We start from the raw sequence: 25,620 nt of genomic DNA on the forward strand, positions 1-25,620 counted from the left end.
ACTAGAACTCATGCCCTCACCATACACTGCTAATTACCCCACATATTACATCACTTGTGGCATCTTCTATGACATCATTGATAATATCACTGCAACATTTGCAGGAGAAATTAGTGATGAGAAAACTGTGCATGGTGGGGGTGCGAGTCATAGTAACCTTAGGGCACGAGTTATAGTTACTTCAGAAAACTAGAGCTGCTAAATTTCTAATGGCTTTGTGTGTGTAAAATCTGACCCTAACTATAACATCCCTGTGACCTTTGTTTTTTCAGTGAATATAAATATGTGTATATATCAATCTACATATATATATATATATATATATATATATATATATACATATATACACACACACACACATACATACATACTCACACACACTAACATAGTACTCTTACCTGTGAAATACATTTTCATTGTAAAGTCGTTAGTGGTAAAGCCAAATTTGTGGTTAAAAAATCATTGTAAAAACTTTCGTTTTTGAGACTAATTCATTGCTGAGGCGTCATTATAAAGAAATGCCATGGTTCTGGCATCGTGGTTAAGGCTGTTTCCCCTTACCCTCAGATCCCACTCTACACTGTCAAATACCATGTGCAGAGGGCTATGCAGACAGGTTATTTTGAGAGTTATCTTCAACTACAAAAATATCTCTGAAACAGCTAAGCCCGCCAAAATGTTACCCCTGGATTCAGATACTTTGATAATGTGCCAAAGCAGTGTTGTTGATGTGGTAGATATGAAAACTCGGCACAGCATAAACATAAGGCCACACCCTGCATTAAGTTAACACTGTGCACAGCCCTATCTAGCGTAGAGACATGTCCACTTTCATGGACATGCAGAGTGTATTTACTATTTCTTATTCTCTTCTATTTCACCGACTCAGCATCACACATTAACTATGATGAAATACTGATGTCATTGATGGGGTCACTGGTTATCTCATATTTAATATAAGTGATGATGTCATCAATACAGTCATTTGAAACCTAATCAGCGGGGTCACTGATGTAATTTGAGATACCAAGTGATTTAATGTAGGACGTCACAAGCAGCGCATGGTAGGAGTTAGTTTTGATTTGCACAGCTTATCAAAACTAGCGAAATCTCTGATATTTTTCTATAACTACAACTTAGCAATATGTTCTTAACTGGATACATTTTCTTGTGCTACATCTTACTGTTGTATTTGTATTCAATTTTATTATAAAGCAGTTACTAGTTTCATAACATATTGAAAAGGTTTACATGGTTATAAAATGGATGAGTTTATTTACCATTCCCACTTCCTTGGTAACATGTTCGCCATATCGAATGCTGGAAACAGCCATCTAGAAAAAGTAGACATGAAAAAAGCCTTCAAACAAGACCATTAAAACCATGGCAAAATTAAACAGTAAAAATATAGCACCAATTTAAGGTTTTGTGAAGGTTGTCTACCTCAAATGCATAGTCTGTTGTCCCAGAAGTATCATTTTTAGGAGCTGCAAGACAGACACAAAAATTGTCACTACAAGTCATGTAACAAATGTATCAGGGTTTCAAATAAAATAATTTGTGGCTGGAATTTGGGAGCAGCTAGTCAACTGCAGTGAAGAGTTGCATCCGAACCCACACGCACGCACACCCAAACACAAACAGACTTGACAAGCACATATTTCCTTAGAATCCTAAGATAACCATTTCAAATGTGTTATTAGTTCTATCACACGTCATATAGTAGTCAGGTGAAAACACTACATTGTGTACTTTTCACTATTGTTTCTAAAGCCTGCACTGTTTTATGTGGTGTGCTTTGACCCATTATGAGAAATACACTGATGAGTCTAAAATCTGTACAGTTCTAGACAGTCTTCATGCTCCTCTCCAACAAGAAAATCCAACTAGTAATAGTTCTTACCTGCCATAACTCCCCATATGCAGATCACATGGCTCTGGTTTGGCTATCACAATGCTACATAAAGCACCTACACCAACGTTACACCACACAATTACCCAGTCAATATATAGTTAACAGATTCCACGGCTTGCACCCAATGAACCTCCGATATGACATAACTGGATAAAATCAGACACCCAATTGGATTTCCCATCCAACATTTTCTACTACAACACCTTTCCAGTTATACTTGCAATTTGCCATTCCCAAACTGAACACACAAGACAGAACCATGATACCTCAATAACAATAATGGGGTGTCCCAGTATCATGCAGAACCTGGGGAATATCAACAGAATACAGAAAGAAGTTCTACCATGAGAGTGAAAATTTCTTTTTAAATACATTTGTCCTCATTCATTTAGGACTATCAAGTAATGATACACAAAAACACTCTACTGAACTGACCATAAACATTACTACAAATAACAAATGACAAATATCTGTGGGAAGAACATGGTGAAAATTGGATCACTCTGCTGAGCACTACTGATTTAAACAGTACGGCGGAGGAACGTAGGAAGCACTGGTTGCTCCTTCAAGCATTTTTCTGAAGTAGAATGTATCTGCAGTGTAGGAATGCCTTTAATTGGCTCCTTCCTTGAACTGGCCTTGAGGTAAAACGACTCGAGGGATTGAGGTTTTGATTGACTAAGTTGAGAAAACGCGATCCCATTTTCACCATATTTCTCCCAGAGATATTTTCTATAACAGGCTGAACACTCTTGCGTTCATAGTCCTGATGAAGAACCCATGGTGATGTTGTCCAACCACACTCGTATATGTTGGGGGTCAAAACATTGGCGTTAACTGAATAAGCGTTCCTTGCTCAAATAGACAAGTCCATGTTTTGAATGAAAATCACGTCTTTTTAGGGCCTCTTTAGTTCTTTTGGACGCTGAAACAAGTTTCTGTTTATATGTTATTATGTTCAATATTTTTTTATTTATTTCCTATTGGTATCTGTGTAACTTTGCAGTGTCATTCATATGTCACAAATCAGTACTGTTGTATTTGTCTTTTTGTTTCAATTTGTACAATGTGCATTAGTCCTGTCTTTTATTATTGATATGTTTAGTATCACATACGATATATGATTTTCGAATTTATGGTTAACAATTTTTCAAGTCAAATTGAGTTTTTTGTCATTTATTTGTAGTAATGTTAATGTTCAGTAGTGTGTTTTTGTGTATCATTAATTGATAGTCCTAAATTAATGAGGTCAAATGTATTTAAAAAGAAATTGTCACTCTTATGGCAGAACCATGATACCACCATGAGCATAATACAGCTTCAGATCCTTATGGCTAGGAAAGCTTGGTCAATTCTAAGCACTTTTCCCCACCACACCAACCTAAATCATAGAACTCTTAAACGTTGCCTTAAACATACTATACCATCATGCACACAGCATGGCATCATAGTCATACACCTGACATGTGATGCCTGTTTACAAACAATGTGCACAAGCAATGTACAACCGACCATGGAGTTAATCAAAAAGAGAGCGAAGTTCTTTGGTACATGCTTCCATATATATAGTGCAGCACAAAGACCTTTACGGGTAGCAAACTAATTTTACGTTCATGCTAATCAGTAAACTAGAAGTATAAGAAGCCTTTGTTTATGTGTGGTTGGGTAGCAACCACACACAAACATTATCTGGAAATCTCAGAACTCTGTGAGAAAGATACCCAGTTCATGACGCCATTATGCGGCCATGCTAGTCAAGGAAGACACCATACAATTGCTGATAACATAACATAGCAGTACCTATACAATTAGTCCACAGGCTTTTCTAGAACAACTAATTCATGGGAATGAATCAACCTGATGGATACTATCAGAAAATGTGTATACAGTAATAAAACAAAATTAGAGGGTGAGTAAAAGACAAAATGCCACTCTCTAGACTGGGAAACATGATGAAATCTCTGGAATTGTCTTATTGGAGAATGAAACAGACGCCCAGGCATTGTTTGGCCAAGCTAGGCAACTTCTTACTTGTATTGCATTGAATGTTGGTTTGATGTTGAGAACCACGTATCCTCCTGAGGCGGAAGCCGGGAGTTATCTGCTTTTTAAAAATTGTGTGTCACTATTACTTGCTGATTTTAATAGCACTCACCCTTTTCTGGCACCTCAGGACTCTGCTCCTTGAGCTCACCGCACAGCGGATTCAGCGCTGGTTGCGGACTCGAGCACCAAACAATTCCCGCCGCCATAGCCGGCGAGACGAGAGGCCATGCCCACTTTGAGGCCACGCCCCCACCCTTCCTTCCCCTTGATAATATGTGTATTCACCGTACGCGCAGCGGACGGGCGCAGCGGGCGCGCCTAAGGCAAGCCCGTCTACGCCCGTCATCGCCAAGACATCGCCTCTCGCCTGTCCCCCTGCTCAAACTGCACGGAATGTTTACCGATATGATAGGGAGCGGCTCCTCGCTCTGAACTTGGCCCAGAGATGTGACAAGCTAGTCGGCTGCCTTGGACAGACTGGCCTACAATGTAAGTCCTGCAACTTTGACACACCCAAACCCTGCTTATCTGGACACAAAGCCAGTGTGCCAAAACACACTCCCCTCACGGTCCTCCAGCTGAATGTCAGGTCGCTTGTAAAACACCATCCTGAAGTTAATACTCTCTTAACTGATGAGAATCTGGATATTCTATTTTTATGTGAAACCTGACTCCAGGACGATCTGACCAGCATCCCGAGCCTCACGCTGCCGGAGGGCTTCTCTATGAAGTCTATCAGTAGAGACACTAGGGGAGGTGGTATAGCTGTCATATACCGAACGCTATACACCTGCTCTTTTATGAAGGAAGACATCGAGGGGTGTGAAAGTGCTCGTTTTAAAATCACTACGGGCCCCCACTTTGCCCTCTCCGGGCTCTACATCCATCGACCTCCGGGACCCACCTCTAAGTTTATTGAGGAACTTCTAGAGGTGGCTCATGCCCTAGTGGTGACCTCGCCTAACTTTACTATACTGGGAGATCTTAACCTCCACTTCGACTCCATTTTAGACCCCACCATCAAAAATCTTCTGGCGGATTTTACAGCCTTACAGTTAAATCCACTTATTCATACCACTACACACTCCGCTGGTCATTTACTAGACCCTGTCTTCACCAATATCCCGGAGGCCAGGGCTGACCCACCCAAACCCATGGGATGGACTGACCACTTTCTTATCAGATTTACGATAATGGTAAGAGAATTGCCCAATAAAGAAGTGTCTACCTCTTGTTTTAAGAGCCCATGGCATAAACTACAAACTGGTGACCTTCTCACCACTTTAGGAGAATTCCATCACAAAGCTACTAAGGATATCAACACGTCCTATGTTGCTTTCCAGGACTGGATTATTAAAGGACTTGACACCCTTATACCAGCTAAATGGACTAAAGGACGTAGCTCCCCCTCCAACCCATGGTATAATGAAAATCTGAAAATTATGCGGAAAGAGTGTAAAGTAGCTGAGCGTAGTTGGAGAAAGGAGTACAAAGACTGGGATAAAGCTCTTTACCTGTCCAAATTAAAACTCTATCACAAAGCCATACGCGCTGCGTGCGCGTCCTTCTACGCAAAAGAAATCAACTCCAGCACTAATCCTACAAAAACTATTTTTAAATTGGTGCAAAAACTTCAAAATTGCGGCAATCCAGCCTCCTGTATTACCTCCACACAGCAGTGTGAGGATCTCGCCGTTTTCTTTATAGATAAGGTGAGGAAAATTTATAGTGCCTTCTCACAGGACTTTCTCGACCTCACAAACCCCGTTAATCCACCTATCAAGGGCACTAGGCTGTCACTCTTACCTGAAATTTCCCATGACGACCTAGCCAAACTTTGTAGAAAGGTTAAGTCCGGCTCCCCTTCAGATCCCATGAGACCGGCCCAATTTCTTGAGTCTTTAGATTTTTTTCTCCCTTCCCTGACCACGCTACTCAATCTCTCCTTTTCCTCGGCTGTGGTCCCAACCTGCTGGAAACAAGCATGGGTCACCCCTATTATTAAAAAGCCTACTTTAGACCCCACAAAGTTAGAAAACTTTAGACCCATCTCGCTGCTCCCCTGGGTGTCTAAGCTAGCAGAAGGCCACGTGAATAATGTCCTGTCCCACTACATGGTCTAAAACAACATCTTGGACCCATCTCAGAATGGGTTTAGGCCAGGTCATAGTACCGAGTCTGCCCTTTTGTCCACCACCGAACACCTCCGGAATATACTAGATGCCGGTCAGAGTGCTGCGCTGATTCTGCTTGATCTCAGCGCAGCCTTTGATACGGTTTCCCATAATATCTTGCTAAAACGCCTTGAGGCTATAGGGATTAGTGATCTCGCCCTTGACTGGTTCCGCTCATTCTTGAAGGACAGATCCTTTCGGGTCTCAGCTCCTCCGTTTATCTCCCGGCCCCAAGGAGTCCCCCAGGGCTCTGCACTCAGTCCATCCCTTTTTAACCTCTATGTGCAGCCTCTCTCGGCAGTGGCCAAAGAGTGGGACCTCACGCTGGTGTCGTACGCTGACGACACGCAGCTGGCCATCACTCTCACTGAGGGCCCCTCTATTTCGGCCACAAGATTTAGGGATGGCCTGGCTGCAGTTGCCCAGTGGATGACGGGCAACTGCCTACAGCTGAACGCTGGGAAAACGGAGGTGCTGCTCCTCGGAAAAAACTCCAGTTATTGGAGTGATAACTGGTGGCCTTCCTTGCTGGGCCCCATCCCATCACCGAAAACTCTGGTGAAAAACTTGGGTGTATGGCTGGACTCCTCGCTTAGTTTTCAGACCCACACAAAGAAAGTGGCTGCTACTTGTGTGGATTACGCCAGTGTTCTATTTTTAGGCGCCAATAAAGCAGAGATAGCACGGCTGCAACGGGTACAGAACTCAGCGGCAAGGGCCGTGGTGGGCCTCCCCCGTAGGTGCTCCGTCAGAGCTACTATCCAAAGATTACACTGGCTTTCTATCAAATCTAGAATTCAATTCAAGACCCTCACTATTGCTTTTAAAATTCTTAAATCAGAATGTCCTGAACTTCTACGCCCGCTCTTAGTACCTTACATCCCTCAACGCAATTTGCGTTCTTTAGGTCAACACCTTGTGACTGTTTCTCGAACGAAACTCTGTCGTGTTGGGGGCCGCTCCTTCAGAGTTCTGGGGGCAAAACTTTGGAACTCCCTGCCACCGAACATTCGCTCCCTGAATAACTTGTCCGCCTTCCGGAAGGCAATTAAAACTCATCTGTTCCCACTGTCTTAGGCCTTCTGTCTCTCCCTCCCCATTTCCCTCAGCAGGTATTTTATGGTTTTTAGCGCCGGGATGCCTCGTTGCTGGGGCAGCTGTTCGCGCTTAATCAAATTCATAAGATAACATAACATATAAATATTGAACAAATGGCCTAACAGTGACATAGCAGCTAATAATCATACGTAATAATTGATGCTTTGGCAGACATCTTCCCAGTTCATAGTTTCCAAGGTGTCTTCCTGACCTTTCAAATCCAAGCTTTATGTTCAACAATGGAAGGCAAAAGTGGAGAGTCATTACTTCTTCTAAAACATGATATGTTTTAGAAGAAGAAACACGATATGTAATTTATCTTGAAAATTAAGACCAGGAGGCATGAATAGTTTAAATGGTAATCTCAGCCAACGCCTGAGGATTGGAGACTAGTCATAGCTGATGCTAGTAGGAAGAAAGATCCTTTCTGGTGCCCTTCACCAAATGAGTGCCCTTGTGGTAGCTGCAGCCAGCCTGTCTAGTCTTGGCTATTCTAACACATGCCATCTAGGGATACCTCAGAAGACCTTGGACAAACTACAGCTTCCTCAGAATGTGAGTGTTAGATTGGTCTTTGAGCTGTATAGCCTCGACCATGTGACAGAGGCTCACCACAAACTGCTCTAGTTGCCAGTGGAGGAGAGAAGTGAGTTTAAGTCCTTATACTTGGTACATCTGGGTCTTGATGGCACAGGTGCTCCTGCAGTCCAGAGCTGAATTTAACCGTACCTGCCCTCACAATTGCTTTTTGGAGTCTTCCACTTTAGGGCAACAGTTTCTCGTTTTAGGGAGAGTCATCTAGGGGGTAACACTTTATCGGTTCTGTCTCGAAAGAACTGTGGAACTGATTGCCGCCACCCTTCCCATGAATCATGAGTTCTTATAACTCAACTCAACTAAAGCAGTCCTTGCTTCATATGCCCCCAGCTGACCGTACATTTACAAGTAAATTATTCATTAAAACTGTTCAAAGTGCACTTCTAAAATATTTGCTTATCACTGGGAATGAAATAAATGCAGGAGGGGAGTTTTCTAACTAACCAAAAAGGGAGCCCTGGAGCTTCAAAAAATGGTGAAAAGGCCAGCTTGGAGGTGGCCACAAGTGGCACACATCCACTTGGAGCACGTATTGTGCAGTCGCACACACTTAAAAAGAGTCTGCTGAAGTTATAACTCCCCATTCTTTTTATCCCGAGCCAGTGTTTGTGTTTTAAGGGCCTGTTAACAACTTAACATTGCCAGTCAAGACACAGACTAGGCACTACGAGTGGTTCCCTCCTCCATGTTCACGTGGTGCTATACATCAGACCCACTTTGCCATGGAGACAAATGAGAAATTAATGTTCAGGGCCAGAAATACAACATTTAGGTTCAGCAGATCAATGTATATCTTTGTCCTGACCTTCACTCTGGACAAGATAAGTGCTTGGTAAGGATCCTTTGAAGGCCCGCAGCTAACTTCTGCAGTGAGGAAGGAGATTCTTATTACCTGTTGCTCAGTAGCGGCTCCTCCGCTAAGGCGTAGGAGCGTCGCCGCACTACTTGTTTGAGCAGTGCAAAAGAAAAAGAAAATGATAATAACAAGCAGTTATTATCATTTTCTTTTTTTTAGACTCCAGCCAAGTCAGGCGGGGCTGGGCTCCCCGCATCAGAGGGAGCAGGAGTGGTTTGCCCACTCCAAAGCGTGCATTGATGCTTTGACAGGCACACTTGGCATGTTCTATGGGGCTGTATAGAGAGAACATGCCCAGCCTCACCAGGCACTGTCTGAGCATCCAAACAGGATGCTCAGACCAATCACGATGTTGCTTCTGCAGCATTATGATTGGCTGGCAGAGTTCAGAAGCTGGGGTGCTTCCAGGGCTGCAGAAGAGAGAGGATGAGGAGAGGTGTGCTGCAGCATCAGAGAAGGTACGTTTTTTTTCTTTTAATCCCCCCAAACACCCCCATCCACCCCCGCCTCACCACCCACACTCAGAGGCAGCCGCACTGCTCATTTAATCCTTCCGTTTATGTTTCTGGAAGGATCAAATAAGGCTTTCAACATTGTTGTGAGGTCACTTTTAGGCTCTGATGCATTATGTAAAGTCTGCATTACTTATTGTGTATAGCTTTGATGGTTGTATGATAGAAGCATGAATGGTTGTACCATGCGTGCTTCTACCACGCAGACCAACCACAAATGCATCTTAACCACGCATTCCTTTACCACTAACTTTTGTGGTATAGGCATGAATAGTAAAGGGGTATGAGTGGCTAAGGTCGCACTACCCCGCCTCCCCCTCAACTACTGACCACCCCTCCACCCCTGCACTGTCCCTTTACCTACCCAACCCCTTCCACTTCCCTAAAACCTACCCCGACACCAAACACTAAAAACTACCCCAACTACCCATTACCCTCCCACTACCTCGACCTTCCCCTCCCCATGCCGTTCATTAAACTACCCCAACCCCTTCCACTGCCCTCAAACCTACCCCGACCCCATGGCCCTAAAGACGAACCCAACTACCCATTCTCCTCCCACTGCCCTAAGGACTAAAACCCTACACTACCCCACCCCCGCGCTGTCCTTTAAACTATTCAAACCCCTTCCATTGCCCTAAAAGCTACCCCACCCCACCCTAAAAACTAACCCATTCCCCTCCCACTGCCCTAAGGCCTAAAACCCTGCACCCAAACTTACACTACCGCAACCTCCCCACCCCCCCTGCGCTGTCCCTTAAACTACCCCAACCCCTTCCACTGCTCTTAAACCTGGCCTGACCCCCTCCCAGCCCTTAAATAAAAACAGCCACACTTACCTCACTGCAGTGTCTTCCTGTTTCAGTCTGTCCCTGATGAGCTGGGTATACCTTTGGGTGTGCATTAAATAGACCATTTATCAATACATGTATTTGTCATATATCTAATTGACCTTGTAATGAGTCAACGGGAATAACCTAATTTTCTGGGACCACCGTTTGAGCTTCCCACAGATGACCAGCCATGCTCCCAGTGTTCGATCAGTGATCTTTGACTTGCTGCGTCCATATGTCAGAAAAGTGGGTATGAAAGCAAAGGTGAGAGATAAGATCATTAGGCCAAACATAGATTATATTTTATGCAAGGCCATGTCCCTTACTGTGTCTGGTGCTCCATTTGATCTTCTTGCAGTTGATGGAGCTCAGATTTCACCTATAAAATGTATGCATTATTATATGACAAAAAGCTGCAGACATGATTTCTAAAATGGCACGCAGATTGTGGCGCAAGAAAGATGAAAACATAGGGCCTGATCAAAATGCTTCAGTTTGGAGGTGCTTTCATGTGAAAACATGCTCAATTAGTTGAACAGCCATGTTTATATGCGATTAATCAATATGTAATTTCACTATAGAATGCACATTAATTTAGAAAATGTATTTGTACCTTCAAAATAGCATATAATTGTACTGAATTAACGTGTAATTTTGCAAGAGTAGAAATGTGCTGAAATGTGGGTTTTTTTTGCAGTGTAGAAAACCACGTGATTTCAGTTTGCTTTAGTAGACTCAGCTTACTGCAGTTTTTGCCCTGGCCCTTAAAGATTAGAAAATAATGTGCTCCTCTTCCCTACCAACTTTCAATGAAAGGGCTTTGTTAATAAATCACGCCCTCCTGTTTCAGTCTATTCGACCTTCACTATGTTGCATATTTTTGTAGCCTGTTTAAACATGGAGTGAAGAGCACACATTTTATTTTCATAATCAGAAGACTAAAATTTGAATAGGAACATGCCTGATTAATGACGTGTCCAGTCAGCCCATGGGGAGACGATGTGTCTTGAAGTTCTGATTGGACCAGCTACGAGGACCAAGCACGTGGACATTTGCTTGAAATATGGCTTACAAGTGGGAGGGGTGAATCTTTTTGCTCATATTCTTTCCTGACGGCCAGGTCCAGCTTCTGTGCTGGACACAGAGACGGGGAGGCTCTGCTCATTATTCTATGAAGTCAGAGAGAAAGGGAGGGGCTGCGTCTTTGGGGGCTATTTTGCAGCTCCTAAGACAGAGACACAGATGACCAGCACAGCGAGGCAGAGAGAGAGAGAGCTGAAAGAATCAGAACAGGTTTAGATTTTAGGTGCTAAACTTTAAATGTCATGCTTTAACTAACTGCTTTTGAAAAGATGTATTTGTCCTATGCATTTATTTCTCTTTATGGGAGATTTTTGCCATTATTAATTATTGATTAATCTTGCAAGACTCACTCTTTTCTTAGTAACTCTTTAAGAGTTTTGACTGACAATTTTGTGCCACATTTTTTTATTCTTACAGGTGATGCTGATATGCAGACTGTAATATGTTCTGTATTAATGCTATTTTTCCTATTTTTCAATTCTGTAACCTGATTGATATTTGACTAATGAATAAAGAGTCAGAGAACCTTAACCTTTGACTTAAAAATAAAACCCTTTAAAATAACTCACCACTCTCATTATTGCCTTAAATATTGTTTGCATTTAATTTTCATATTTATGTAAAGTCTCCTGTTTGGTGAAACACGGTCATCAAAAGGTCCCTCATATCACCCTTTACAGCGCTAAACTAGAGGTAATGAGGTTTTGAATAGGGAAATTATCAGGTAATTACAGCTGCATCAGTTTTAGGTAGCAGAGTTAAGGTTATTGCCATCACCAAAAGGAGCATAGTTAGTTTAATGCCTAGCGCTAGAAAATAATTGCCCAAGTTAGATGAACGTCCCAATTCCTGATTCCTGTGCTCAGAACATGAGGACTGGCAAAGCAGTACTGGAAAGGTGATGCAAGAAGTAGATTGCTGGAGTGGTGTGAGTATTAATAAGGTTGTGAAATGTTGTTAATAGGGGTGGGCGGAATTTGCGTAGTCGCGCTAGTCGGAGAAAAGAAATTGCATTGACCTATTGCAGAAATGAAAATGTTTGAAGGTTTAAAGAAACTGTTGGGAGGTAAAGTGAAAAATTTGTTTTTAATTGGTGATGCTCCTGAAGGAACACCTGTGCATTTTATGTCTACCAATTTGGGACAAAATTCATGTATGTGGGTTCACCAATGGTGCAAGATTACTGAAAAAGAAGGTCCTTTGAGGTTTCCAAAAGATGCTACTTTTGAATTGAAAATTATTGACAAATTAAGGGAAGTGTTATGTGAAATAAAGACACCATCTAAAGCTGCACAGTTTGAAGCTTTAAGCATGTGGGTAAAAGCAGCAAGAGACAAAGCAAGTGAGGATTAAAAGGTAAAACACCAGATACAGGAAAAGGGAATTAATGATGATAAAAAGCTTCAAATAAATAACGATGTAGGGGATGGAATATTAGATGCATTATTAACTGAGTGTCCGCCACCTTAAATGGTGCTCACTGAAAATACTGATAATAGTGTACCAGCAAGTACTACAGTGGCTACTGCTTCTGCTGAACAGAGAGAAATACAGAATGAGAGAAATGTGCAGACATTTCAGAATGACCCACTACCTGTTGATTTAGCACTGACAGTGATACCTCCAGGTATTACTGCTTCAAATGTGACTGATTCAGTCCAAATATCACAAACTGCCGATGCATAGGCCGTGCCTAGAAAAATTGTGACTGTCCCAATTAATATGGTCCCTACTCAAAAGGTTCAAACAGCTGCAGGAGGAGTGATTATGGCAGGGTTTATTTTAGAATCTCAGAAATCACAGATTATTGAACAGAAATTACCCCAGACAGTCCAAGCACTGAAAGGTGGGGGGGGCTGGGGAATTGCATTTACAACATCCTCAGCCCAGGATAAAATAAATATATTTGGAGATGGGATTTTTCAAACATGCTTTGAGGAAGCAGCAATGATTACAATGATAGAGAGCATGGGGGAACAAATTAATCCAGACCATGAAAAAGAGAGAAAGCTTAATGTGTCAAATTTAAAACATGAAGAAGCTAATAGTCCTAGCTGTTTAAATCATGAAAATGGGAACCAGTGTCAGGAAAAATAATGAATTTCCCTGAGTAAGGAAACAAATACGTGTGCAGTAACTACACATGGTAGACTGACCGATTTGGCTCAAAAATATGAAATTAATGTTTCAGGAAGTTATCCATTTCAGAAAAGCTTCAGGGTACATATGAATGAAGAGGCAAATGAGACAATGTGTTCTTCAGGAATACAATTGCACATTGCAGAAATGAAATATATTTTTAAATGCAATGGGTTTCAGAGATTAGGAGACAAGTGCACAAGAAAACATGAGAAGAAAAAGAAACCACCAGACCTAGCAAGGAAACTGGATAAGAAAAAGAAACCACCAGATTTAGTTGAGGAAAATAATAAGCAGAATGAGGGAGAAGCTTTTGCTTGCTCCTTGAGAGAAATGGTGGGAGAAGTGCATGTTCATGTTCCACGGAACAAAAGTGAACTTGCAGAATTTCTGAACACATTCCCAAAATTGAGAGACTAACTTATGCTGTGCTACCCACAAGTTGATGGATTTCTCGAAATTTTAAAGGAGTTGTGTATTAATTTGGAAATGGTTTTTGACACTGCCATGCAAACTGAATTATGGTTTGAATCTAAAGTTGCGGTGCAAAGGCCAGGTGAGGAGACAGTGAAAAATGTTTGCATGAATGCACCATCATTTTCTCTTGTTGAGAAACATGAAGCAGTGATTAGTTTTCTGAAGGGGAGAGTGCCAGCAAAATATGTTAATTGGGTACAGATTAAAAGAACAAAACAGGAGATAAAATTGGTTCATTCGTTTTGTGAAAGTGTGTGTTTAATGTTTCAGCAACACAGTGGTAGAGAATGTCCTGATACCACTAGCATAAGATTCTTTGTGACTCAGTTGGTTATTGGTTTAATATTTTCTGATCAGATCAGTGTGCACATACAGCAAAAGCTGATAGAATGGCATCTGAAGGATGAAGGTTACTATTGTGCTGGACAGGAAATGAAGCTAAAAGAGTTCGAAGAAAATCCTATGATGGTACAGAGAAGGTTTGCACAGAAACGTTTTCAGAATAAGCTGTTTGCAGAGAATAAAAGTGTGGTACAGGGTGATGTTTCACAAGCAGAGGTAAAAAGTGCTCAAGGAAGATTTGGTGTTCCACAGGATGGAAATAAAGGTGTTTTGGTTTGTGCAAATTCAGGTATGGATGTTGTACTGCTGGAAAAAGTGTCCTTTTGCCATCTTTGTAACAGATTTGAGCATTGGAAGAAGAAATGATGCAGCAGTTGGAAATGTGCAAATACAGAGAGAAATACAGGTGCAAGAGGTGTCAATCAAGTAAATGCAAATGTCAGTTCAGAAACAGGTACCAATGGCAGAAGTTTTTCAAGCCCAAATGGTCCCACAAAATATGGAAAATGCTAAACTTAATTTAAATACGTTGTCCAGAGCAAATGTGAATTATTTCCATAAACAAGGCCTGCCAGGAAAACAATTGTTTTGCAAATTAACCCCTTCAGTGCCCATGACGAGCTGGACTCGTCATGGGCTGCGGTGGCGCTGTGCCCATGACGAGTCCAGCTCGTCATGAACTCCGCCCGCTAATAAAAAGCGCGGCACTGGGCGGGGAAAGGGGCGGGCATGCAAGGGGTTAAACAGCACAGATTACTGTACACCAGATAATGTTAATTTTCAGATTCCTGATGAAGATGTACATTTTAAAATGGCCCAACAAGAGAAGCTGTAGCATTGTTTTCAGAAAATACAGTTGAAAAATTATGTTCTGATTTGAAAGAAATAATAAACACAGAAGTAAGGGAGTTCACAGAGAAAGATGTCAGATTAATAAAATGTGCAGAGCATTTCTTATTCAAATTAGAATTCGATGACATGTATTCAAGAACAGCATCAGTTGCAGGAATTTTACCAATAAAAGGATTTTTGATGGAATTGATTGGAAGTTTATGTAACTTTCTGATCACAGGTTCGCAGAAACTAAATGAAAAGAACAGATTAGAGCAGGAGATTAATAGCATATTTTTTCCAAGTTGTCCTGTGGTACCGAATCCAGCCAATATATTTTTTCACATTCCATGTGCTGAACAATGGCTTACTGTTATTGATTTTTGCCAAGATCATGTCACAGTGCCATTGCATGAAGCTAGTGAGGAGTACTGTCAGAAAGAAAATGAATGTCTGGGACACATAATTGGAAAGGGAGGTAGAAAGGTGTCACTACAGAGTGTAAATAATTTAGCTGATTAATCCACCTCAAATTCAGAAAGAAGTCAGGAAGTTTTTGGGAATGGTTAGCTGCTGTAGAGAGTGGTTGCTAAACCTTTCCCTAGTGGCTAAGCCTTTACTGAGGCTGACATACAAGGATGTGTCTGATCCGCTTCCATTGGAAAACAATTGCACAAAAACATTGATAGAGTTGAAAGTGAAAAAGTGTCGCGCCCCGACACTAGGAATGCAAGTTTATTTAAAAGAAAATACACCGATGTGCAGTGAGAGGAAGGGCTGCGCTCTCCCAGTGCCTGTTAAAAAACATGAATTTGTTCAATGGTCTGTGACATATTTCCCAATGACCCTTGACCCCAACATCACAGAAATGCCCAGCTGCCTTAATTTACTAGCTGTGGTAGATGTCAGTCATAAAAAGAGTGAGTTTATAATAATGGAATTTCCAATTATTGTAACAGTTGCTTCCTTTGTGGAGTTGTCTTGGGAAAATACTGTGACCAAGAAATGTTTAAATTCAAATGTATTTAGCTTACTGCCAGCAAATGAAATTGTTTGCGATCAAACTGATCCTAAATGTTTAAATGTCATGAATTTTTGCCTGAAACCAAAGTTAGACTTTAATGATGAACGTCTGATTGAGCCCAACAATGTGCATTTTGTACATGGTTTATGTTTGAAATGTAACAATGACACATTAAGAGCAGCACATGCTGTGCTCCTTATACATTATGTTGTCAAAGTTTCATGGCTGTCAGCAGTTACCTCAGCCAAAAATGTGAGATTGATTGCCCTTACCATAACATGCAATATAATTTCTCAATTGGGAGTCACTGTTGTCCTGGGAAAGAGAAATGCTAATTCAGTTGCATAATATTGTATCCTGTTAGTCTCAAATGTTTTATTGCAAAAGCTGATGCCCAGGTATAGATTGCCAGTTTCTCTGAAATCAGATCATAATGAGGTCTCAAAGATGGTGAGTGCAGAACCACAGACTGGACAAGGAGTGGATTGTAGTTATCTGCCTGAAGTTTCAAGCATAATAAAGCAACACAAAGGCAGCACAGAGTTACACTTTGCAAAAGACTGTGTTTCAGCATCACCAAAGTGGCTTGAGTATTTACATGCAAATGCACTTGTGAAAACAACTGATGAAAAGACTAGCCATTGCTGTAAAGGTCTGACTGATGTGGAGCGTGCAGTTTCTCACCAGATTGCAGCTGCTACAGAAGATCTACATAATGAATGGTGCCAAAACTTTGATCTGAGAGATGCTGTGAAATGGAAAGGCCTGTTCCAAAGGATCCTGGCAAAGACTGTTGTGAAATGTGGTGGCCTTCCAAATTGGGTGCATGCTTCTAACACATGTATGGTCCTGTGTCCCCCTGATAAAACAGCTCCTCTTCAAGAAGATATGCCAGCAGTGGTCAAAAGTCCACAGAAGAGGGTCAGTCAAGCTGTAAGGGAACACACAGAGTTTGAAGCAGCACTGGAGAAATCTGAGGTGGCACTGGAAAAGCAAAAAGTGAAAACTGACTCCGATGAAAGCGGTGTCCAAAGGGTGAAAGAGTCAGATGCAGCCTTGGAAGAAGAAATTAGTGCTGTGGGCCTACGAGTGGAGGTAGGAAAAAGCTGGTTGAAAGGGAATCCAAAAAGTTTGCAGTGGTCCCTTGAAAAATCATTTGCACCCATAGCTCAACCATCTGAATCTGATCAAAGTGAAAATAAAAGTGAAAGGCTTGGATTGGAAAAGTGCAAGGAATTGATGGTGCTCTGTCAGAGTTTGTCAGCACCTGAGTAGTCAAAATGCATGGAAAAAGTACAGGATGCCACACTGTATGAGCCACCTTGATGACAAGCTGGTGAGAAGGAGCCAAAAAGATTCTCAAACAATAAATGAGAACTGTCAAACTGTTCCAAGAAGCTACTTACAGAAATCTGCACTACAACTTTTGAGCTTGGCCATATATGATCTGCTTACAGACCAAATTTGTGTGGCCTTAGAAATAGAGGTAACATTGTTATATGCTCAGCTTTTGTAATAACCAGTGATAAAGAACATACTAATTTAGTAGGGTTTTCTTTTAGATACCTGTGTGAATTAAGGGTGCTAATGAAGACTAAAGATGAGTAGTAATATTTTAGGTAGAGAAAAACATATTTGACTTAACTATTGATGTGTTTTATTTAAACAAATGTAACATGTGAAATTAAATAAGTGTGATACATTTAGAAATCATTTGAGGTACCATGATTTGATATTTATCAAAAGGGTGAATTGATGGAGCTCCGATTTCACCTATAAAATGTATGCATTATTATATGACAAAAAGCTGCAGACATGATTTCTAAAATGGCACGCAGATTGTGGCGCAAGCAAGATGAAAACATAAGGCCTGATCAGAATGCTTCAGTTTGGAGGTGCTTTCATGTGAAAACATGCTCAATTAGTTGAACAGCCATGTTTATATGTGATTAATCAATAAGTAATCTCACTATAGAATGCACATTAATTTAGAAAATGTATTTGTACTTTCAAAATAGCATATAATTGTACTGAATTAACGTGTAATTTTGCAAGAGTAGAAATGTGCTGAAATGTGGGGGGTTTTTTGCAGTGTAGAAAACCATGTGATTTCAGTTTGCTTTAGTAGATTCAGCTTACAGCAGTTTTTGCCCTTGAAGATTAGAAAAGAATGTGCTCCTCTTCCCTACCAACTTTAAATGAAAGGGCTTTGTTAATAAATCACGCCCTCCTGTTTCTGTCTCTTCGACCTTCATTATATTGCATATTTTTGTATCCTGTTTAAACATGGAGTGAAGGGCACACATTTTTTTTTCATAATCACAAGACTAAAATTTAAATAGGAACACGTCTGATTAATGACGTGTCCAGTCAGCCCATGGGGAGACGATGTGTCTTGAAGTTCTGATTGGACCAGCTACGAGGACCAAGCACGTGGACTTTTGCTTGAAATATGGCTTACAAGTGGGAGAGGTGGCTCTTTTTGCTCATATTTTTTCCTGAGGGCCAGGCCCAGCTTCTGTGCTGTATACAGAGACGGGGAGGCTCTGCTCATTATTCTACGAAGTCGGAGAGAAAGGGAGGGACTGCGTCTGTGGGGGCTATTTTGCAGCTCCTAAGACAGAGACACAGATGACCAGCACAGCGAGGGAGAGAGAGCTGAAAGGATCAGAACAGGTTTAGATTTTAGGTGCTAAACTTTAAATTTCATGGTTTAACTAACTGCTTTTGAAAAGATGTATTTGTCCTATGCATTTATTTCTCTTTATGGGAGATTTTTGCCATTATTAATTAATGATTAACCTTGAAGACTCACTCTTTTCTTAGAAACTCTTTAAGAGTTTTGATTGACAATTTTGCGCCACATTTTCTTTTCTTACAGGTGATGTTCATATGAAGACTGTAATATGATCTGTATTAATGCTATTTTTCAATTCTGTAACCTGATTGATATTTGACTAATGAATAAAGAGTCAGAGAACCTTAACTTTTGACTTAAAAATAAAACCCTTTAAAATAACTCGCCACTCTCATTATTACCTTAAATATTGTTTGCATTTAATTTTCATATTTATGTAAAGTCTCCTGTTTGGTGAAACACGGTCATCAAAAGGTCCATCATATCATCCTTTACAGAGGTAAATTCGAGGTAATGAGGTTTTGAATAGGGAAATTACCAGGTAATAACCGCTGCATCACAGTTCTTGATTAGTATAAATGATCTCTTAAGTCTTCTCCACAATTTATAGACAAGGAGCCAGTGCTATTTAAGTACAATCAACTCATGGGAGCACAGTTACATTTATAAGGTGATGTTATTTAGATTTTTGAAGGGGGCCCTCCTAGCTCATGTGGGAACTTCACCATGCAAACACTGCCAGGCAAAAGCTAACTGAAACTGCATTTGCTCAGGCCCAGGTTTTCCCTCACATAAAAGCTCTGAGCTTAGTCTACAGGGTTAAACAAAAGTCACAATGGAGGATATCAGGACGTCTAGGACCACAGCAATGCCAAAAATGAGGAAATACAAGTCCAAATTAAGAGACTTGTAAGGGTATTGATGGTAGAACAGATTAAGCACAGCCTGGTGACAGCATCTGTTTCTTAAATAAAAGTACTAAAACAAGCATTTGCAATGCAATAGGTCTCGCATTTACACGAGCTTAAGCTATTGGCATTGTAAATGACAATGCCTATTATTTTTGTTTCATGAAATGTAAATAAGAAGGCATTGTTATTTACAATGCCAATACCTTAAACTCGCGTAAATGCAAGACCTATTGCTTTGCAAAGACTTGTTTACATTTAAATCCGAGTGCGATGCCGCTTCAAGTAAACACGTGACAACAACATGTCGCATTTTAGCTTCACTTTTGTAAACTGCTTGTACATGTTCCACCCTTTGGCATAATTGAGTTTAGAACTGACTGAGAGTGACATACACGCATGCATATAGACGCACATATATGGTCACACACACACAAACGAACATATATACTCACACGGTGTACTTTGAAATTAGATTGAAAAAGTACAGTTTTCGCTGAGTAAATAACAGCCCTTGGGTTAAGAGTTACTTGGCCTGGTGCATGTGTTCCCTGACTGTTTTCAAAAGCACAAAAGGGTCAGATTACTACATTCCTAAAGAATGAGAGGGTCAAAGGTTGCAGCCCCGTCCTGATATCCTCCTGCTGGGCCATTCTCAAGTGTAAGGAGGGTGCTGCCTGAACCGCACATTAGCATGTCAACTCACGTCGCGACAAGAGTGAGGAAAAGAGAAACTCTCGTGTGATGGCGCTAACAGATGCGCATCGATGCTGCCCCCGACCTCCGATTCCCTGCCCCAGGCCTGTCAGAGCTGGAAGACACACCTGTACATCCCTAGAACCCCCATAATTAGGAGCCTTTCTTCTCGCCTCCATCTGCATACCCATCCGGATAATATTCAGCGCGGTCCATGGGTGCAGACTCAACACAAGCATTTGCAATGCAATAGGTCTTTCATTTGCGAGATTTTGGCTTTTTACATTGTAAATGACAATGCCTTTTATTTATGTGTTTTAAAAAACCTGTAATAATAAAAGGCATTGTCATTTACAATACCAATAGGTCAAAGTTACGAAAATGCGAGACCTATTGCATTGCAAATGTTTGTTTTGCCGGGAAGGGGGCTTAGTTGACTAATGCGCCTATCATGGTCACAGGTTCAAATCCTGGTGGGTTTGCTCAGCCTTTCATTCTTCCGAGGTCGATAAAATGAGTATCATTGAGTTGGGTGACAATAAACATCTGTTATTCAGCGCCAAGATATCCTTCTAGGTGAACGTGCGCTTTACAACTACACATTCTGTTCTGTTTATGGGGTGGGTGCAGACACTGAATCAGGGGCTTTCTGACCTGTAGTGGGAGCTCCCTCTGCAGGATAAGTACAGTTTTACCCTGGAGTAAAGCCAGTAACTTTGAAAGACTTGGAACGGGACTGCTCAGTGCCCTGACAACCCCTGTTTTGTGACCCTTCACTGATGACCTCTCGTGCACGCCCACTTGTTCTCCATGGCCTGTCACTCATACATCCTTTCTGCTGTCCTTGGGAGCCGTGGGCTAAGCAAACTACCCCAGAGTCCTATCCTTTAGAGACTAGGGTGACCATCTGGCAAGAGGGCACATTCTGGACATTGATAATAAAAATTCAGGCCAAAGTGTCAAAATTCCGGACAAAAGATAATTTTTACATACCATTCTGAGGAGGCTTCACATTTATAAAATAGACCGCTGACAGAAGTACAAGCCACAATAGGTTTATGTTCTGTAGTTGTATTACACATTGGAGTATTGAGCAAACATTCACATATAGCTGGATGTATTTAACGATGAAAAAAACTAGCAAACCTACACTCCCCATCAGAATGTGACAGCTGACCTTGAATGATAGTGCCAGAAGCAGCACTGTGCTAGTGGATGTAGAATTATAGTTCACAGACTGTTGCACTACTAGAGTGAAACTGAGTGAGAAATGATGGTGAGAAAGGAGGACCGAAGGATATAAACAGAGATGGAGAGACAGAGTGTTGGAACAGTGAGAGTGAACAGTGAGAGAAGGGGAAAGCAAGGGTAGGCCAGCTGAGAGAGAGGAAGAGAAGATGGTGAAAGAGGGAAAAGACTAAGATAAGATGGGGCAGAGAAAGGCGTGAAAAAGAGATGCAGAAATATGCAGAGGGTGACGGAGAGAAGAATGAAAAGAGGAAAAAGGTAGAGGGGCAAATAAAAGAGAGAAAGCATGTGGGGGAGAGAGGCAGAGACAATAGCAAGGTAGGGAAGAAGAGGTAACAGACATGAAAGAGGGGAGGTAAGGGGGATGGGGGGGCTGGTTTGTGGCATAACGGCCAGAGGTGCTGATTTTGGAACCTGGTGATGGAGAGTTCATCCGCCTGAAGCAGGAGTAAATCCCTATCCAGGGTAGGAATGGGTAGGAACCACCTCACAAAAAGGAAGGCGGCGTAACAGCCAGAGCAGCTCTCTTTGGAACTGGGAAACCAGGTTAGAGTCTCCGCATTGACGCTCAACATCCTGTGATTCTGGGCAAATCACTCCCCGTGCCAAACAAAATGAATGTGTTCTTGTGTAACGTAACTGGTGCTTCTGCAAAGCGCTCCAATTCATTCGGGTCGAGTTCGCGCTATTGAAAGCTGAAAAAAACCAACACAAAACAATAAAGGGGAGGGTTTTTGCATAGGACATAAATATTTGAGAGAAACCCTGACGCGCATTTGCACCAATGCAAGGTCACTTCTGTGTGCATGATGCTCACCGGTCTGGATTTGAGAACATGGCTTGGCAGAAACGTAAAGGGAGTTCACCCTAGTTTTCCAAGGACACTCCAGTAAGCGTTGGGATTCCCGAAAAACTGAAAATCTGCACTTGGAAGCGTGAAGCAGGGAGTGTAGATTGGGGGCGGATTCTCGTCTGAGGCCATGCAGCCAACGGAATGAGAAGTGTCACATGAACTGTGGCTTCTAATGCAGAGGATCACACGCGAGGACAGTGTGTACTTTGTGTGAGAAATGCATCTACCGAATGGGGCGTGGCCATGTCGTGTCCTCCAGAAGGATGATGTTTGTGGGCCCCAGAGAGGCTTGGCAGGCCTGCACAGTCTCCCTGATGTTAACCGACCTGTGAGGCTTGCCAAGCATCTTAGAATGACATTTTTATTAATTTAGTGTTTCAAGTAAATACTGAGCAGATGTGGCCTAAGAGAAGGACCTGCCGGTTTTAGAATTGGGGAACCAGGTTCGAGTACCGGTTTCGGCTCAACATTCTGTGATCCTGGGCAAATCACTTCATCTCCCCGTGACATAACTTTGTGTAATGTAACTGGTGCTCGGCTAAAGCGCTTTGATGCTCTCGGGCCAATATACCACGTCTCTGCTATTTCTCAGTGTTGTAAATAAAAGGGGCTGGTACTGCCCATTGCGATGGCACTCAGTTTACAAACTTCGGAAAAGTGAGTCGTGATTCAAAGTTCTGACTGCAGTTCACCACGTACCTCAGTAGCGAGTATTTAACTCCACGAGACATCCCGCAGCAAATTGCAAATATTAAAAAAAGACCGGAATTTGCACTGAAATGTAGCCAACGTGTCCCAGAAATGTAGGAAAACTGAAGGAATGGCTTCAATAAGTAGTGTTGAGGAAGCATAAAATGCAGTTAACAAACGCCAACAAGCATTGGACGCGCGAGACGCGATGGTGGGGGGGGGGGGGGGGATGGGGATGGGGAGAGAAGCGCGAGTTCAAGCATTGGACGCGGGAGACGCGATGGGGGGGGGAGAGAAGCGTGAGTTCTGATAAATTGGTGTGAAATAGCAGCAGGGAAGGGGGCGGAGAGGGGCTACGAGGGAGAGCGACGTAAAGCCATATGGCTGCTTTGCGCGCGTGCACGCCTCGTGCACTGTAGCTTTATGCCAGGGGAAGCACTTTCAAAAACTCACTTACAAAATGTCTCAAAGAGACAGCTTTCGCTGTCTCAGCGAGACCTAAACAAGGTGTCTAGACTTGTACAGGGCGTCCCGTGGATGAGAAAGGAGGGAAGTAACCCCTGAGAGATATAACTTTGTACACAAATGTGAAATGGTCTCCAGGGGTTGTCATGCTCTTGCTTGTTCATCTTGTCCATCACCACTGGAATTTTGACCACCACACAGATATGGAAAAAGGGGGAAAAATTCAGGCAATTTACAAACTTGAGGTACAGTAAGTCGTGCTGCTAACAAAAGGTGGTAATCAATTTCCCCAATAATTTATTATGTGGATGCACTTTTGCCTCAGCAGTGCTCTCAAACTTCTAAACCTGCTCACAGACGCATCCCAGCAGGCAGACAGTACCGCCAACAAAGTGATGTGGCTCATTCCACCCCTTGGATCAGACTTCTGTCCCCAACCCAAGGAAAACTCTGCCCATAAGGACAGAAACCAACAGAGGCCGTTGACAGCTGTTAATGTCAAGAGCCAGACCCTAGACCACCCAGGGTTCTCTGAGGTTTCTCGGAATGGGGGGCTGCCTTTGGTGCTGGGTACCCTTCTTCCACTCTCCTTCCCACTAGACCAGGGGTGGTAGCCTGAGACTGGCCTCTTAACCCAGGTGCTACTGGGTTTAGGGGTGAACCTTTTCTCCCCCTGCCCCTTCATATAGGCCTCTGTACCCTCTGTTTGGGAGTGGTACACCCAGAAGCCGGTACTTTCAGGGCACTCTGGGTGACTGCCCCTCTTAGCTCTTCCACTGCCGGTGGCAACTCATTCCCTCTAATCCAGTCAGTGGACATCTGGGGACAAACTATGACCATTCTCTGGGTCACCTCCCCACCCACTCATTCAAAGGATACCAGGGCCATGGGGTAGACCAAACCCTGCCCCTGGGCATGAGTTACCCTACATACCTGTCTGGTGTACTGATCTGGGGAAACCAGCCTTTCCACTACCATGGTCTGGCTTACACCGGTATTCCTCAGAGAAGTGACAATACAGTGAGACAGTGGGACTACATTCACTGTGACATGGTGGAAGTGATGGCTCCCGCCCTGAGGGATCACCAGCTCACCCTCTAAGTCTGCCTCCCAACTAATGGAGACTAGGCCATGTTCTAACACATTGTCCTTGGGGACTATTTACCCCAAGGAAACAGTGAGCACCCCATAGGTTTCCCACAAGTGGGTGGTTCCTTAGGACAGAGAGTTCCCCCAGTTTGAGTCCTAACTCTATCATTGGGCTAGAAATGGGGTGCCCTGGACCACCACCCACCAGACCATCCTCCGTGTTTCTCAGAAGGGGCATGGGAACCCTTTCCCCCACCACCTTATTATGGTACTTATTATGGTATTATGGTACTTGTCTGTGTCTCCCTTGACGTCCCCCTGACTCTGCTGTGGGGACTCTGAACCACCCTTCTTGGGGCCACTCCCAGTTAGCTTTTTACAGACTCTGGTGCTCATCAAGAGGTCTGCCTCCTGAGCAAGCTCCCTGGGATCAGTGAGCTCACTGTCAACCAAGTGTTGGTGCAGCTCTATAATACAGATTTTGAGCATGTTCTCCCTCAAAATCAGGTTGCACAGTCCAGTAAAAACATCAACTTTGCTGCTCCTCAACCAACCACTCAGTGCCTTGCTAGAACAGTCTAAGAAATCCACCATAGACTGGTTTTAGAGTTTGTGGCTACCCTTGAACTAAAGGGTCAGGGGTCAACGAAATTTAGCAATTAAAATGCCCTTCATGGGAGCTTACTACATCTGTTCCCCCACCTCTAATATCAGAAGGGTGTCCCTCCCCGCTGTGGTCATGGGCTTCCACAAGCTTGCTCCCAATCTCAATCTGTGACACTGTCAAATCTGAGGGCTCCCTCATATGCTGAAAAACATTTATCTATATCCACTCCCGCCACATAGCTGGGCATAAGGTCTTGCGATATGCAAACTCTCACCTCTGCAGTGAACAGTGAGGATATACCGCCACCATTGCTGCTGGACTCTACTTGCTTGGCGTTGATGTCCAGCTCTCTGAGATTTTGCTCATGTGCCTTTCTACTCTCCTCTAAGGCCATCTTATTTGGGGTCTAACTCTTGTCCAACAGCGCCCGGGCAGTCTCCTCAGCTGCCCTTTTTTCAGTAGCCTCCTCCTTGGTTGCATTTAATCACAATTTGGCCAG

At 42.7% G+C, this 25,620-nt stretch overlaps 1 protein-coding gene across 2 annotated transcripts in view; it reads right to left on the reverse strand.

Moving 5' to 3' along the window:
• Positions 1–25,620, reverse strand: part of ADHFE1 (alcohol dehydrogenase iron containing 1) — a 307,754-nt gene that overhangs the window by 207,681 nt on the left and 74,453 nt on the right. For both annotated transcript variants that reach the window (XM_085605518.1, XM_085605517.1), the window contains 2 exons: positions 1,444–1,487; positions 1,281–1,334 (listed from right to left, as the gene is read on the reverse strand). In XM_085605518.1, coding sequence (XP_085461644.1) covers positions 1,281–1,334; positions 1,444–1,487 — 98 coding nt within the window. The remainder of the gene's footprint in view (positions 1–1,280; positions 1,335–1,443; positions 1,488–25,620) is intronic.

The sequence above is a fragment of the Triturus cristatus genome, chromosome 5_1, assembly GCF_964204655.1.
Source record: "Triturus cristatus chromosome 5_1, aTriCri1.1, whole genome shotgun sequence".
NCBI classification, from domain to species: domain Eukaryota; kingdom Metazoa; phylum Chordata; class Amphibia; order Caudata; family Salamandridae; genus Triturus; species Triturus cristatus.